The 17,824-nt window shown below is 40.0% G+C and overlaps 1 protein-coding gene across 15 annotated transcripts in view; it reads right to left on the reverse strand.

Annotated features, from left to right (window-relative positions):
• Positions 1 to 17,824, reverse strand: part of LOC148869016 (ABC transporter G family member 28-like) — a 125,975-nt gene that overhangs the window by 26,551 nt on the left and 81,600 nt on the right. For all 15 annotated transcript variants that reach the window (XR_016106652.1, XR_016106653.1, XR_016106648.1 and 12 more), the window contains one exon: positions 9,513 to 10,001. Coding sequence is in view for 9 of the 15 variants with exons in the window: in XM_088967780.1 (XP_088823906.1) it covers positions 9,513 to 10,001 (489 nt within the window). In the remaining 6 variants the exon portion in view is untranslated. The remainder of the gene's footprint in view (positions 1 to 9,512; positions 10,002 to 17,824) is intronic.

Raw genomic sequence — 17,824 nt, forward strand, 5'->3', positions numbered from 1 at the left:
GTCAGTGTTAGTTGGTAGTTATTAGTAGTTATTTCAGTTTGTTGTTACAACTTGTTATTTCAGCTTATTATTAGTTTATTTGCCATGTAAGCAATAAGGGAAATTCAGCCCTTTTACAATTAGTCAACATATATAAATATTAAGAGTGGGTCGGCAAATCAATTTATCAACCCTCTCTCTCTTTTCTAAATCCCTTCATTGTGCCTCTTTTTTTCTCCCTCTCTTCTTCTTTTCTTCTAAAATTTCTCCTTTTTCTTTTGAATTCAAGACTGATTGTAGTCTTGATCGACTACTTGGTATCAGAGCAAGGATTAGGGCTTCTCATGTGAGTCTGATCCAGCCAACCACATGAGAGTTGCCTAGGGCTGGAAGATTAAGATGATCCTTTTTCGGCTGATTCTTGGAGATTATCAAAGACTGTAGCAACTGTCCAAAGAGTGGATTGTGTTCTTGATAATCAGGAAGAATCAGAGGAAGATAAAGAATCCAAGATCAGTTTCTTTATCAAGACTGAAGGTGGCGATCAGAATTTCTGTTCAAAACCTAAAACTGGTTGCAGAGAAGGAGGTCTTATGTTAGTCTAATTAGATTGACTACATGAGAATTTCCTAGGTTTAGAAGTTTTTCAACAAAGAAGGAGGATCGGCTGATTCTTGGAGGCTATTGGTAGTGTGCGGCTACTACTAAGAAGATTGTAGAAGGCTGGGATAGTTCCAATAGTCAGGAAGAATTAGAAAAGGCTTCGGATCCCCAAGATTAGGGTTCTACATCAGACAGAAGGTGGCGGCCAGAGACTTTCGTTCATAAAGTAAGTTTTTTTTGCTTGAGAATAACCTTGAAAGAATCATCTTGGTCTATTCTGAGAGGTGCGGCTGGAAAACCTTTTTTCCTTCTAGGGTTTCGAGGGAAAACCCTAAAATTCAAAACTTTTGTTGGTTTCAGATCAGATTTTGAACTGGTTTCATACATAATTCTGTTTTCTTTATTCTTTGGAAGACCTAGGCCGCCTGTTATCAGTTGTTTAGGTGTTGTTTTCTATTACAATAGCTTCGAAAGTTTTTTATTGTTAATTCTTGACCAAGAATGGAGTTCAAGAATCAGGGGGAAGGTGTTTTTGGGACTAGCAATTCTTGTAACATGTCTGAGATGGCCTTTCAGATTACAACTATGAAGTTTGATGGATCCAACTACTTAGAATGGACTCAATCGGCCATGGTGGCCATTGGGGGTAGAGGAGAACTCAGCTACTTGTTGGAAGATGTGAAAGAACCAACTAAGGAGGACCAAACGTATACCAAATGAGTTCAGGAGAACTATTTGGTTATGACATGGTTGTGCAACTCTATGCAGCCACATATCAGCCGGAACTATTTGGGGGCAAAACCAATCAAGGAAATCTGGGATGTCATGAAAGAGACTTTACTCCCAACCCCTTAATGTTGCTAGGGCCTATGAATTGAAGTGTGAGGTTAATAACCTTAAGCAAGGAGAGAAACCAGTGTCGGTTTACTTCTCTACTTTGAAATCTTTGTGGCATGAAATTGACCACCTAGAAACACTTGAGTGGGAAAGTCAGAAGGATGCACAAACTCATAGAAAGCAAGTTGAAACTAATAGGGTTTTTGAATTCCTAGCTGGTTTGAATCCTGACTATGATATTGTGAGACAACAAATACTAACTGGGGACAGTGTGACCTTATCTCAAGCCTACTCCTTGGTGCATAGTGAAGAGACTAGGAGAAAGGTTATGATGCAGCATCAACCCTTCCCACCAGCCTTGGCAGTACTTAAACCTAAGTCTGGGGGTGATACGGAGAGGGATATAAAGAAGGAAGATAAGCGGGATCTAGTGTGTGAACATTGCAAGAAACCTAAGCATACTAAAGACACATGTTGGAAGCTGCACCCTCATCTAGTTCCAACAAAATTGAGGAACAAAAGGGGTAATGCTCATATGGCTGTTAATACCAATTCTGCATCCTCATCGAGCACAAAAGGCACGCCTCTAGACACCTTAGTTGCGGTCCGAGCTGCCCTAACTCAGTTGGAAAAGGAAGTTGGGAATTCAGCTCAATCATCTCAGCCATCATCAGCTCCTTCCACATCAGCCTTTTCTCATTCAGGTACTCGGGCCTCAGCTTACCATGCTTTAGCTCCAGGTAACACTGAACATTGTTGGGTAATAGACTCAGGTGCATCTGACCATATGACTAGCTTGCCATCACTGTTCACTACCTATCACTTATCTTCTAGTAGAGATAAAGTGTTCATTGCTGATGGTTCCCTTGTTCCCATTTCTGGCAAGGGAGACATCAAGTTGTCTAATACCATTTCCTTATCTTCAGTTCTGCATGTTCCTAAGCTTGATACTAACTTGCTTTTAGTCAGTAGTATTACAAAACATCAGAATTGTTCAGTAACTTTTTTCCCTGGCCGATGTATTTTTCAGGACTTGGAGACAAGGAAGGTGATTGGGACTGGCCGTGAGACGAATGGGATCTATCTGCTTGGAGAGAGTTCTCATTGGGAAGATTGTGAAGATCAGAAATCTTTTGTTTCTCAGTCTGTTAGTCAAGTTATGCTTTGGCATAATCGGTTAGGTCATTTATCCTTTCGGTCTTTGAAGAGTTTATTTCCAAATTTGTTTGAGTCTGTTCAAATGTCAAATTTGAGATGTGAGAGTTGTGAGCTTGCAAAACATTGTAGAACATCTTATTCCTTGAGTAATAAAAGAAGTAGTAATTCTTTTGATGTTGTCCACACCGATGTTTGTGGCCCTTATCACATCCCTTCTATGGGGGGATACGGATATTTCTTGTTGTTTGTTGATGACTATATCCATTTTTCTTAGGTTTACCTTATGCGTTCTCGAGATGAGGTTCCTGCTCTGACCCAGATCTTTCATCAGATGATTTTAACGCAGTTTGGGGTCAAAAATCAAAATCTTTAGATCCGATAATGGGAAAGAATACTTTACCAAGCCATTAGCCTCTTATCTGCTTGATCATGGGATTATTCACCAGAGTACTTGTCCTTGTACACCACAACAAAATGAGGTTGCTGAGAGGAAGAATAGGCACATATTGGAGGTGGCTAGAAGTATTATGTTTAACTCCAATGTGCCTATCTGTTTCTGGGGTGATGCTATTCTTACAGCAGTGTATCTCATTAGTCGAGTTCATTCACGGGTTCTTGACATGAAGCCTCCCTTTACCCTTCTATACCCCGATAAAGAATTGTTTACTGTTCCCCTTAAAACCTTTGGTTGCACTTGCTTTGTTCAGATTCTTGGACCTCATCGTTCCAAATTTGATCCTAAGGCCTCCAAATGCATTTTTCTCGGTTATGCACAAACTCAAAAGGGTTATTGCTCCTATGAACCTACTTCTGGGAGGAGATTTGTCTCGATGGATGTTGCTTTCTTTGAGGAGGTACCCTATTACCCTAGGATTTCTCCTCAGGGGGAGAGTATTGAGAGTGGGGTTAACTCATCAGAAGTTCCTTTACTTGTTCCATTGAGTGATGAGGGATGTAATGGGGAGGGTTGTCAGAGGTGTCAGGATTTGAGAGTCTATCGCAGGCGATGGAGGCAGGTTGATTTCGGTCATCAGCAGTCCAGGCCAGCCTCAATTCCTTCTACGGATCTAGATCCAGGTACCACAGTCCCTTTATCAGATCTAGGTCCCCCTGAGATACCTTCCACTATTGCTAATTTACCTCCTTTGAATGGTCTTGACCTCCCCATCACAGTCCGTAATGGCAAACGACATTGCACCACATCCACAACTCACAGTATTTCCCAGTTTTTGTCCTATGATCGCCTGTCCCCCTCTTACAGGTCCTTTCTCACATCCATTGCTGATATTCCTATTCCTAGAACAGTGCAGGAAGCCTTGTTAGTTCCTAAGTGGAAAGATGCAATGAAGGTTGAAATGGATGCCCTTCTGAGGAATAATACTTGGGAGCTAGTTGACCAGCCTTAAGGAAAGAAACCGGTTGGATGTAGATGGGTATTTACTATGAAACATAATGCTGATGGTTCCATTGAAAGGTATAAGGCCCAGTTAGTTGCAAAGGGATTTACTCAAACTTATGGTATAGACTACTCGGAGACTTTTGCTCCAGTAGCAAAGATGACCACTATTCGAGTTTTGCTATCCCTTGCAGCCAGTTATTCTTGGCCCTTGTTCTAGATGGATGTTAAAAATGCCTTCCTCAGTGGAGACTTACAAGAAGAAGTGTACATGCAGTTACCTCCTGAATTTTATGATGCAGAGATAGGTAAGAAGGTTTTCCGGTTGAATAAAGCCTTGTATGGACTAAAGCAATCCCCCAGAGCTTGGTTTGATAGATTCAGACAAGTCAGACCATACATTGTTCATTAAAAGAGTGGACTCTTCCTTGACTTTGCTTGTTGTATATGTGGATGATATTGTAGTGACAGGGAATGGTAACAGTGAGATTGAGTCTCTTAAACAACTCCTTCATTAAGAGTTTGAGGTGAAAGATCTGGGAGAGCTACGATACTTCTTGGGTATTGAGGTTGCTAGATCTAAACATGTGATTTTTATTTCTCAAAGGAAGTATGTTCTAGATATATTGGAAGAAACTGGAAAGTTGGGTGTTAAGCCTGCAGATACACCTATTGAATAGAATCACAAGATCAGTGCAGAGGGTGGAGAGCCCCTTGAAGACAAAGCTATGTTCCAACGGTTGGTTGGAAAACTCCTCTATCTTTGTCTCACACGACTGGACATCAATTATGCAGTCAGCGTTATCAGTCAATATATGCACTCTCCTAGAACTACTCACCTCCTTGCAGTTGAGAGAATATTAGCATACTTGAAGAGATGTCTAGGGAGAGGTATATTATTCAAGAATAATGATCACATGAAGATAGAGGTCTATATGGATGCTGATTGGGCTGGGAGTGTTGATGATAGAAGGTCTACCTCTGGATATTGTGCCTTTGTAGGAGGTAACTTTGTCTCCTGGAGGAATAAGAAACAAATGTTGTTTCTCGTTCTAGTGCTGAAGCTGAATATAGATCTATGGCTAATGGTGTGGCTGAAATCCTATGGCTGAAGTCATTATTTGAGGAGTTGGGTATTGCTTATGAGAAGCCCTCAGGCTGCTATTAATATAGCTCATAGTTCGGTACAGCATGACAGAACTAAGCATATCGAAGTCGACCGACATTTTGTCAGAGAAAGGGTTTTGTCTCAAGAAGTGTGTCTCTCGTATATCACCTCCAGCATGCAGCTCGAAGATCTTCTCACCAAGGCTGTTCCAAGGAAGAAGTTAGAGGCAGACCTATGCAAGTTGGGAATGACAAATATCTATTCCCAAATTGAGGGGGAGTGTAGAGAACACTGATGTGGACCCCACTTCTGTGGTCCCCACTGTGTTCGTATGGCAGCATAGCATATTTTTTGTTAGTTATGTCAGTATTAGTTGGTATTTATTGGTAGTTATTTCAGTTTGTTGTTACAACTTGTTATTTCAACTTATTATTAGTTTATTTGCCATGTAAGCAATAAGGGCAATTCAGCCCTTTTACAATTAGTCAACATATATAAATATTAAGAGTGGGTCAGTAGATCAATTGATCAACCCTCTCTCTTTTCTAAATCCCTTCGTGTGCCTCTTCTTTTGTCCCTCTCTTCTTCTTCTTTTCTTCTGAAATTTCTCCTTTTTCTTTCGAATTCAAGACTGATTGTAGTCTTGATCGACTACTAAGATTATGCCCAGGCCAAATAATTTGTTCCATTAAGGTTGATTGAAGTCAGTCCAATCCAGTCAAAACAGAATCTACGATACCAACCCCAAACACCGGAATTTGCTTCATCTCACTTCCAGATTGCTCCATTGACCAAACGAATATCCAAAAACAAGGTTTTTATCCTTTATGGACCTAACTGAGGCCAGTCCAGTACTTGAAGATCCCAAATATAGGGTTTCTCTGCACTCGACTTTCGAGGAGAAAGAGAGAAGAAGCAACCGCTCCTACTAGAGCTTCTTGAACTTCTTCCAACTGCAACTGCCCTCTTCTAGAGATAAAAAGGAACCCCAAAAGCCTTGAGCACCACACCCAAACTGTCTCTTTAACCTGTAATGGAATCTCTCTATTCGCTTGGGTTTTGGGCAAAAAACAATAGCCTCACTTTCTTGGCAGTCTACAGCCAGATTCTAACTCTCCAAACCCTCTACCAATTAGGCATAAAAGTTCTCAGAACAATCAACAACTTATCTCTCCATACACTCTTCTAATCGAAGGGTGTATGGGAAAAGAAAGAAAAAAGAAACAAAGAGAAGGAAAGAAGCCTTGCTCTGTTACCGAGATGTGATTTAATCCAATAAAGTTCTGCAAAATAATTTCAGATTTAAGCAAAGAAAGAAAGAAAAGAAGAAGACAACAAGGAAGAAGAAGATGGAGAAGAAGGGAGAAAGAAGAAGAGTTCGATGGTCTCTCCTTCTACCTCTCTTAACTTTTATTAATCTCATTAAAACTAATCAAATTACAAGTCTGCCCTTAAGTTGGCGGCCAGCTCATCAGTCTACTTAAAAAAGACATAAAAAACATTAACAGGCCCATTAACAAATAAAGTAACTAGAAGAACAATAATAAGAAAATAATGGGCTAGGGCCCATTCGGCCTAGTCTCTCTACACTTTTGTTTCTCTTTTAATTGTTACTTAAGTAGGAGTATCGGTTTATTATTATAATAAAAGTGGGGTGGCATTTAGAGGAAGTTATTCTCTTCTCTCACTGCCACAGCCCTAGTTCTTTTCTCTTCTTATATTGTTTTTGTCCAGTTTTCTTCTATTCTTAAGAATGTTCACACTTAGCTAAAGTTTATTTTTCAGATTCATAAATGTCTTCCAACACTAATGAGGTTACTTCAAAAGAGATTAGGTTGGGAGAAAATGCTTCAAATGCTGAAAGTCCTCAGTCTTTTTTAGTAAGAAGAAGAATTTTATTAATAACTGAGTAAATAGGTTACAGAAATACAGAAGAGGACAAAAAGACAATTTATGCCCAACAAAATATTACAATACAGCCCAGAAAAGCTGCTGCCTGTAAATCCCCTGTTTAGCTAAAGAATCAGCTATCCCATTGGCAGTCCTCCTAAGCCATGTAAAAGAGGCATTGAGATTCCTTTCAAAGCTTTCAATCTCCCTTAGAGAGTGCATAATAATCCAAGGAGCATTACTCCTATTGGTAATCCAAGAGATCACCAGTTGTGAGTCCCCTTCAACCTCCAGGTTTCTTAAATCTGCTTGCTTAGCAAGATTTAGACCTTGTAGCAGTTCTAACTGCTCATACTTTTTAGAGTCACCTATCCCCAAAGGACCTGAATGCATTGCCAATACTTTGCTTGAAGAGTCTCTAAACACACTGCCAATGCCTGCCAGACCTAGGTTACCTAAACAGCTTCCATCAAAGTTTAGCTTGATTTTGTTGGTACTTGGGGGCTTCCATTTCATCACCTTTCTTTCTTCCTTCTTGGAGGAGTGTGCCACTTCATTCCATGCCCTTACTATATCAGTCATTGAGAAACTTTGGAAGAACTCAAGAGTTTTTACCCAATGTGCAACTCTTATCTTTATAGTTTCCACAATTTCTTCCTTCGACCTGTACTACTCATTAAAGATCCTTGAATTCCTATAAACCCATTTATAGTTTTTTGTAGGTCCTGCTCCCACCAAACCAAGCTTCAACCTAGAAAAGATTTTTGCCACATGCACAACATTAGGATTTCTTGAACCACACACTTTCTTACCTAGGCTATCACCCCATTAAACTCCTCAATCTTCTCTTCAACCTTAGTCCTTTAACACAAGTCAACACCCAACCTTCCAACATTCACCTCTTCAAAACAAAGATAATCACCATGTGACTCACATCCTAACAGTCCTCGCTGCTGCCTATGACTATAGCCCTCTGCCAAGAACACATCCTTCCACTGATTCCTCCTCCCCCTCTTCCAATCTATCCTTCTCAACAGAAGAGTCCTCCCCTAAGTCCAACAATGCTGGTTTGTCCGCAACATCCTCAGCATACTCAGCAGTAACGTGAACTTTAACAGTCTGAGAACTGAAGCAAGAATAACCATAAACAGGAGAAGAATGTGAATCAACAAAATCCTCCCCTGTTCTTCCGACAATCGTCCTCTTACCACTTCTGTCATACTCATCGATCACCTAAATCCATCTTTCTTCCTCTTCCTTTCTTACCTTAGCCAAACATCTTCTTCCCAACGCCCCATGCCTTTTAAAATTTGGGCAATTGAAACCTAGAAGGCTTCATTTGTCCTCTTCACCCTTCCAAGACTGATTGGCCTTCCTACCATCAATTCTCCATTGAGCCCAGCAATCTTAATCGCCTCTTTAAGATCTGTCATTGACCATTACTTGAGATGTACTTGGATTTACCTAATGAAAGGTCGTGACGAAGTTCCAAGAATTATCATGGTGTTCTACAAAATAATTGAAACACAGTTTGGAAAGAAAATTAAACAACTATTTTGAAATAATGCTATGGAATATTTTGCTTGGTGATTGAACATCTTTCTTGAAGATGAAGGCTTTCTACATCAATCACCATTTACATTTACCCCTCAACAAAATGGAGCCACAGAGAGGAAGAATTGACACCTTAATTGAGACTGCTTGTGCCCAACTCTTTCAGCACGGGTCCAAAGAATTATTGGTTTCATGCGATTCTCACAGTCCATACCTAATAAATATGATGCCATTCCAGGGATTGGGTATGCATTCTCCCATCTCTATTCTTTGTCCAGCTAGACCTGTTTTTTCCCTGCCTGCTAAAGTGTTTAGTTGTGCGTGTTTCATTCATATAAATGACACTGATAAGGGCATCCTTGTTATTTTACTCCTTTTAAACTTATAACCTAATAGGGGCTGGATGGTAGAGAAGAGAGTATCTGCCACCCTTTTCTCTTCAAACTTCTTCTTCTCATCTCTTTTCTCTCAACTCTGTAAAGTTGTAGATTTAAAACTCAGAAAAGTAATTTTGATTAATGAAAAACGTTGTAATATCTAAAGTTGATCAAAGTCCAATCTGAAATCCAGTGAGTTGATTATTCCAAATAAAATATGGATATCCTAAATATGTAATCAGATCATATCTGAATACAGGTATATCTGGTCTAAATATGACCTATTGGCAGCTTTCTACAGTTCGGTTGATGTCTGGGCTAAACAAGGGGTCAATAGGGATCAATTTTTCTGGACCCAATTGTAAATGAATATGTGTAAACTGGAAGATTCCAGATAATATGCAAAATGTTTGCACATAAACCTAATTCCTTTATCACCTCAAAAAAAAAAAAAATCTTTTAGTATCAAAATAATTATGGATTCAACTAACTCATTTTGTCATTTCCCATTCCAGAGTTTACCTCTTTTATTATTTTCCAATATATTTTAGAAAATTAAGAATGTTTGGCAGTATGTTCTATAAAGAAAAAGAAACAATTCAATATCTACCTTCCAAGAAAGTATTTGTATTGTGTGTATACACCAGGAGTAATTCGATTGGATAAATCTTTAGACTTTAAGAAATTGTGCTGGATATGGTCTCGCTTAAGTTCAACATTACATTTCACATCCTGCCATAGATCTCCAGCAAAAGACTGCTCTTCACCTTCACCTCCAACAGGATTTGTTCCATTGTTTGGATTAACACCTTCTGAGGACATTGTAATTCCAGCATCCTCCTGCATGTCTGGCGGTACTGGGTATCCATTGTGAAGCATCCATCTGACAGGAAGCTGTTTATTATAATCCACATCTGGGCTTGGCTTTACAATACCCTCCAGAATGTCAATGAAGTGGTCTGGAGGATTAACACGGTCAGGGACATGGATCCCCAGGCCTGAAAAGTATTCCTCCACTTTCTTCACAGATCCATGATACACAGTACGACCACCTTTGGCTAGAAGTATTAAATCATCAAACATCCTGAACAAGGTATAGCTGCAGCAGAAAACAACTCATTACAAATAGCTAAATTGGAGAGATGTAAATATGCAGGCAATTAATTTGCTTCAGAGTCATAAATGTCATGCTACAAATATGCTATAGTCTCCTATGACTTAGCAAGAATATTAAATATTTTTCTCACTGAATTTTAAGATGTATTTGCCCCACTAATATAAAGATTTTGAGAGTTGGTTAAGCCTGTACCAATGCAATGATCCTCTAAATTCTACACTGCCAGAAAATTTGAGATTTTTGTTGTTGTTGTTGTTTTTATATAATACATCCAAGCAAACTTGACAGGATTCATGTAGCAACCCCATATAGTTGGGATAAAGCTTGATGATGATAATGATGACATCCATACTTAACTTATAGTCAAAACCAAGTGCACATGATATTGTTTGGGCTGTAGAGAAATAGCTTTTCAAGGGTTTTCACTTATGAGTTATAAACCCACTTCTACAGGTAGAACAAAATCTCTCTGTGAATCACTTAAGAGTCAAAACCAACCATCATTCACTGGTTGTGGCCATCATGAATTAAAACTTAAGTTAATCTTTCCAAAATACTGGGATTTGGATTTAAAGTGACCACAAACAATTAGTAAGGAGATCTACAATTGAACAAGAACATCCCGAGGGAAAAAAACTACAAGGAGCAAAGATATTAAGGAATTGGCTACTGAAGTGTCTTTGACAACAATTACTTACACCATACAGCTTCAAGAGGCATCATCTAATCATCTAGGAAGAACTAGTAAACTTCCCAAAGCATTTGGTTGCCAATTGGAGAGAACAGGGAAGGGTGGGCACATTTGTTTTCTAGTTTCATACCTTTAGGTGTGTTAGAGTCGGCTGTAGAAGGGTAGTATAGACCTTTTATATTAAGTTATATGTTAATTGTTTAGCTGATGTGACTCTCACTTAAGTGAGGGCATAAGAGTAATTCTTGTTTATTTAGAAAAGTATAAATAAAGGCTGGCCGACTAGAGAAGGTGTTTTTCTCTCTAGTTCAACTGAAACTGTTCTTCTTCTTCTTCTCCTTCTTATCTGAAATCATACGGACACTATATCTGAATTTTATCATGGTATCAGAGCCACGATAATCAGTTCAGATCAGTCTCCTTCTTTTCTCTCTATTCTGCGCATTCTCTCCTAGGGTTTTGCAGAATTCTCACTGATAGCTAGGAGTTTCTCAGAAAAAAAAAGGACTTGTCATTTTCTCCTTCTGGGGGTTTTCATGCCTCCAATGAGTGCAATTGTTGTGGTTTTGTGTGGTTGGTAGAAAACCCTCTACTCGGCAGTTCAAAGAGGGTTGGTTTCATGAGGATGGTGACAGTGCAGATTTGGTGAAACAGGTACATGATCTCTGAATCAAATTGTGTTGTGTAGCAGAAAAAAAATTTTTTTTGATATAGTTGAAAACAATTCACTTGATGTATGGAACTGTTTGAGATTAGATGCAAAACAGAAACTAAACAAACAAGAGAGGAAGGGAAGAGAGAGAGCTGGCGGCAATGAGTGTTAGAGAGTGAGAGTTTGAACTTAACCTCACTCTAACACTCTAAACATTTTATTAAGGTGCTAATCTTTGATAAATTATAGAGAGGCCCTTGAGTGGGCAGAAAAATACAAAAAATAGAACATTATAGAGTATGGGCCCAGAATAAGGCCCATAACAAAGAGAAACATAACATAACATGAAATGACAGTCTATGGGCCATTTGGCCCATCTCCTCTACACTCCCCCTCAAGTTGAGCATAGATGTTAATCATGCCCAGCTTGCCAGTATCATGTTGAAGCCTTGCCTTGGAAATGCCCTTGGTGAGAAAATCTCTGCCAATTGTCCTTCAGAAGTAATGAATGGAAAACACACTTCACCGGATGAGACTCTTTCTTGAATAAAGTGTCGATCAACCTCAATATGTTTGGTTCGATCATGTTGTACCGGGTTGTGAGCAATGTTGATGGCAGCCTGATTATCACAGTACAACATCATGGGTTGTCATGATCAATCCCAAGTTCTTCCATTAAGGACCTTAGCCACAACAATTCTGAGACTCCATGTGCCATGGCTCTATACTCTGCTTCTGCGGAGGATCGGGCCACAATAGATTGTTTCTTACTCCTCCAAGAGACAATATTACCAGCCACCAGACTGCAATACCCTGAAGTAGATCTTTTATCATCAATATTTCCAGCCCAATCAACATCAGTATAGGCTTCAAGTTTCAGATGACCATGCTTGGTAAATAGAATTCCTTTTCCTGGAGAGCCTTTCAGATAGCACAAAATCCGTTCTGCTGCTGCCATATGAGTATCTCTAGGAGCATGCATGAACTAGCTAATGCAACTGACAGCATACGCAATATCTGGCCTAGTCATGCACAGATACAGAAGCTTCCCAAGAAGTCTCTGAAAGACCCCTTTGTCTTCCAACAAAGTTCCATCCGAAGCTAAAAGTTTGTAACTCATATCAATTGGAGTCATAGCTGGTCTTGCACCCAGTTTTCCAGTTTCAGACAACAAATCAAGAACATATTTCCCTTGGGAAATAAGAATCCCATCCTTGGATCTGACAACTTCTATGCCAAGGAAGTATCTCAACTCCCCCATATCCTTAATCTCAAATTCTGTACGGAGGAAAGACTTAAGAGCCAGAATGCCTGAGGCATAATCACTAGTCACTATAATGTCATCAACATACACAATGAGATACACTGCTAGAGATCCACTTTTCTTTACAAATAGAGTATGATCTGACTGTGTCTGAACATAGCCAAATTTAACAAGTGCAGCTCTAAATCTCTCAAACCAAGCTCTAGGAGATTGTTTGAGACCATAAAGTGATTTCTTCAATTTACATACCTTTCCTTGCATATCTTTCCCATACATTCCTGGAGGAAGACACATGTAGACCTCCTCATGTAAGTCACCATTCAGAAATGCATTCTTTACATCTAACTGAACCCTCACAAATGTCGTCTTGGCAACAAGGGCAAAAGTCTCCAAGTAGTCAATCCCATATGTCTGTGTGTAGCCTTTTGCAACAAGTCTGGCCTTGTACCTCTCAATAGTTCCATCAGCCCTGTATTTAATGGTAAAGACCCACTTGCACCCAACTGGATCCTTCCCTTCAGGCAAATCCACCACCTCCCAAGTACCATTTGCATGAAGAGCATCCATTTCAGTCTTTCCATTCTGGAATCCCAAGAGCTTCTGAGACAGACCTAGGAATGGGGTTAGAAGCAACAGAAGAGAGGTAGGCAAAGTATGAAGGAGAAAGCAGGTCATAAGAAAGGTGTTTGGAAATGCAGTGTGCAGTACACTTCCACTTCCCTTTCCTAACAGCAATGGGGACATCAAGGTCTGGGAATGATGATTCCAAAGGAGCTGAAGCAGTACCTGTTATCTCATCTGTGATTGGGAATGTATGAGCCTCATCTGTTGTAAAGGAAACTACTTGCTCATTCCTGGATCTCTGCCTTTGATACACTTTAGGATTATGGGTAGGACGAGGAGGTAAAGAAATAGAGGCACTAGGACAAGAGGTATGAAGTGATTGATCATCCTTTGATTCATTTGGTGAGGATACAGGTTTGTCAAGAGGGTCATGGGACAGGAAGAGGAAGAGCAAAAACTTGTGACAGACTCTTCCCCTGTGGACAATGTCCTTCCTGAGAGGAACCATAAAAGGAGAAAGTTCATCAAAGGTAACATCCATAGAAACATGTCGAGTGCCAGTCTTTGGATCAAAACAACAATAACCCTTTTGTGTGGGGGAGTAACCAAGGAAGATACATTTGTGGGCTTTCGGTTCAAACTTATGTCTCTGCACACTTGGAATGTGAACATAGCAGGTACAGCCAAACACACGAAGAGGAATTGGGAAGAAATCCTTGTCTGGATGAAGAAGACAGAAGGGGGATTTAAACCCTAAAACCCTGGATGGCATACGGTTTATGAGATAGGTAGCAGTAAGTACAGCATCACCCCAAAATCTTGTGGGAACATGTGAGGCAAACAAAAGGCTCCTTGCAACTTCAACAATATGTCTGTTTTTCCTCTCAGCAAGTCCATTTTGTTCAAGGGTTCTAACACAGGAGCTTTGATGAATAACCCTGATGTCAGAGAGATACAAGGATAAACTGTTCTCAAAATACTCTTTTGCATTGTTAGATCTGAAAACCTTAACTTTGGTATCAAATTGAGTTAAAACAAGCTCATGAAATTGCCTCACAAGTCTTGGGACTTCATCCTGGGATTTCATTAAATATATCCAAGTGAATCTAGAAAAGTCATCAATAAATAGGATAAAATATCTGTAACCCCCCATAAAGGATAAGTGGTAAGGCCCCCACACATCAGAGTGCACAATATGAAAAGGAAAAGAGGATCTTTTATTGCTCACAAGATAATTTTTTCTACAATGCTTTGACAACTGACAGGACTCACAATTGAGACTGGACACACTGACTCCCTTAAATAGTTTGGGAACCAAATGACTTTAAGCAGAAAAAGGTAAATGACCCAACCGACAATGACAACATAATTTGACTGGCAGACTCTGGAAAAGTAGAACCAAAAGCAACATTCTTGGGATGATCAAAGCATTGGCCAGGGGTGTCGAGCAAGTATATTCCATTCGCTTCATGGCCACTCCCAATCACCTTCTGAGACTTCAGGTCCTGAAACACACAATGAGAAGGGAAAAAGGTTACACAACAATTCAATGACTTGGTCAAGCTACTTATAGATAATAAGTTGGTATTTAATTTAGGTACATGAAGAGTGGAAGATAAGAGTAAGGAGTTTGTAGCCTTGACACTTCCCTTGCCAGAAATAGGGGCAAGAGAACCATCAGCTAAGTTGATTTTGTCACGACCAGGAAGTAAATCATATGAAACAAACAAAGTGGAAAGGTTGGTCATGTGATCAGAAGAGTGGAAGATAATAAGTTGGTATTTAATTTAGGTACATGAAGAGTGGAAGATAAGAGTAAAGAGTCTGTAGCCTTGACAGTTCCCTTGCCAGAAATAGGGGCAAGAGAACCACCAGCTAAGGTGATTTTGTCACGACCAGGAAGTAAATCATATGAAACAAACAAAGTGGAAAGGTTGGTCATGTGATCAGAAGCACATGAGTCTATGATCCATGGGGTTTTGAGATTACCTGAGGTGGATGCATGGTTAGCAGAAGCCCTTATACCTGAGTGAGCAAATGCAGTGGTGGCTGGACTTCCAGAAGGGTTGGATGATGAAGTTACACCTTTAAGCTGGGTGATCATCTTCCCAAACTTCTCATATTCAACTTTCATGGCTGCCAACTATGCACTGGTAGACTCAACCTTTGTATTTGTGCTTGTGGCTGCATGTGCACTTCCTGTCTTTCTACTATCATTCTTCTTCTGGAATCTGATAGGAACAAGATTGGGATGCAATTTCCAGCACTTGTCCTTTGTGTGTTTTGGCTTCTTACAATATTCACACACCACCTCCTTCTTTCCTGTGCCACTGTGAGCTCCTGTAACCCCTTTGGGTTTAATTCCCATATTTGCAAAATGATCATTGATACTGACTCCTTGAACCTGCACTTGCCTCCTACTTTTTTCACTGCTGACCAAAGCATATGCTTGTGATAATGAAACATCTTCCTTGGACAAGATGTTTTGCTTTGTAATGTCATATTCAGAGTTCAGCCCTGTCAAGAACTCAAAGACCCTATTCCTTTAAACCAATTCCCGGTATGTTTCAGCATCCTTGAGGATATCCCATGTCACAGCCTCTATCAAATCAATCTCTTGCCATAGAGATTTCAGGGTTGAGAAGTATGTTGCAAGTGACTTCTCCCCCTGCCTTAGATTCTTCACTTCTCAGTTTGTAGGCTCTGGCAACATTCAACTTCTGGGAGTAAGTTTCTGCAACACTATCCCAGATTTCTTTAGCCGAGATCATCCATAGATAATGTTGGCTAATCTGTGGCTGTATTGAGTTCACAAGCCACCCAATCACTGTGTAATTTTCCTGCACCCATTTCTCATAAGAGGGATCCTCCTCTGGGGGAGCTTTCTTGCTCCCAGAGATAAACCCCACTTTCCTCTACTGCAAATATGAATTTTTACGGATTGTGACCAGGCCAAATAATTGGTTCCATCCAATTTAACTGTAGTTACAGCCAACAAGGAATCAGTTGTAGTTCCCAAATTATGTCCATATTCAGCAGTGCTCTTGTTCTCAATTTCTGAGAAGTCCATTATATAACAGCTTCAATTAGGGTTTCGGCAAGCCTTCCAAAAGTGACCCGATTTCAAAGAACTCAGATTGGGTTGAAACAATAGCAAACACAGCAACACACAAACTCAGTTCAGATCTGACAGCCGTGAGAACCAAGTTCAGTGGCAGCACTTTCAAGGAGAAGAAACCCTGATTCAGCCTTCAAGGAATAACCAGTCGGCCTCCAAACAATATGTATCCTTGGTTCCCAACAATAATTTCCCAAGGAGAACAAAAAATACAGTCCACAGTACCCAAGAGGACTTTTTACAAACACTATGTATGCAACAGTCAACACTTCACTGTTAACCCAGCAGAAATCACTTCAAGAACACTCCGTCTAGGTCCAAGAAGTAGCTGAACTAAAGTAGAGGCTTGTACCACTTAGTTTAGATCAGTTTTCAGCAGTTTTGGAAGTCCAATAACAGCCGAACCACACTGCCAGAATAACCCAGAAATTTCTGAGTAGAATCAGTCCAGCAACAATGGGCCGAATGGAGGTGTGCTTTGAATGCTTTAACAGTCTTCCCAAATAACAAAATAACTCAGCAAAGAACTGAGAAAACAACTTACAGTATCTCTGGTTTGAACTTCAAACTAGGCCGAACACTTTGCTCTCTGAGCTAGCTTCGAAATCCCCTTTTTCTGATTTCAAATCAGGTTGGAAAACTTGCTCTCTGATTCTTCCTGGTCACCGAACCCTTCTCCAAGTGTATAGAAACTTGGGCACACTCCAATGACCTCCAAGAACCAGGCGAATGACTATAAACATTCAGCCCTAGAACCTCCTCATGCAGTTGGCTGAACTAGAACCACATGAGGGACACGCCAAGTAATGACCTGCTCTGATACCAAGTTGAAAACAGTTCACTTGATGTATGGAACTGTTTGAGATTAGATGCAAAACAGAAACTAAACAAACGAGAGAGGAAGGGAAGAGAGAGAGCTGGCGGCAATGAGTGTTAGAGAGTGAGAGTTTCGAACTTAACCTCACTCTAACACTCTAAACATTTTATTAAGGTGTTAATCTTTGATAAATTACAGAGAGGCCCTTGAGTGGGCAGAAAAATACAAAAAAACAGAACATACAGAGTATGGGCCCAGAATAAGGCCCATAATAAAGAGAAACATAACATAACATGAAATGACAGTCTATGGGCCATTCGGCCCATCTCCTCTATAGATATGTTGCAAAACTAAATGTCCTATTCGTGAGGTGTATTGTGAGGGTTTATGGTGCTGACAGTGGATGGCAGCAGTGGTGTTGTTGCTAACAGTGGTGAAGAATTGTGAGTGCTGTTGCTGAAACCTATGATAGTAGGAACCCTAGTAGTATTCAGTTGTTAGTGTGTAGTGTAGTGACTAATTAGTGCAGTAGAGTGACAACCTAGTGGTAGAATTTCTCCCTTTTTTCCTTGTGCAGTCATGGGAGACAGCAATGAATGCAAATCAAGTGTGATGGTCCCTTCTGATTATTTGAATGTGAAGATGACTTCTATAAAACTGAATGGTGAGAATTATGTGCCTTGGGCTAAATCTGCTGAA

Source organism: Nelumbo lutea, chromosome 2 (assembly GCF_056320005.1).
Source record: "Nelumbo lutea isolate HS-2025 chromosome 2, American lotus-T2T, whole genome shotgun sequence".
NCBI lineage: Eukaryota > Viridiplantae > Streptophyta > Magnoliopsida > Proteales > Nelumbonaceae > Nelumbo > Nelumbo lutea.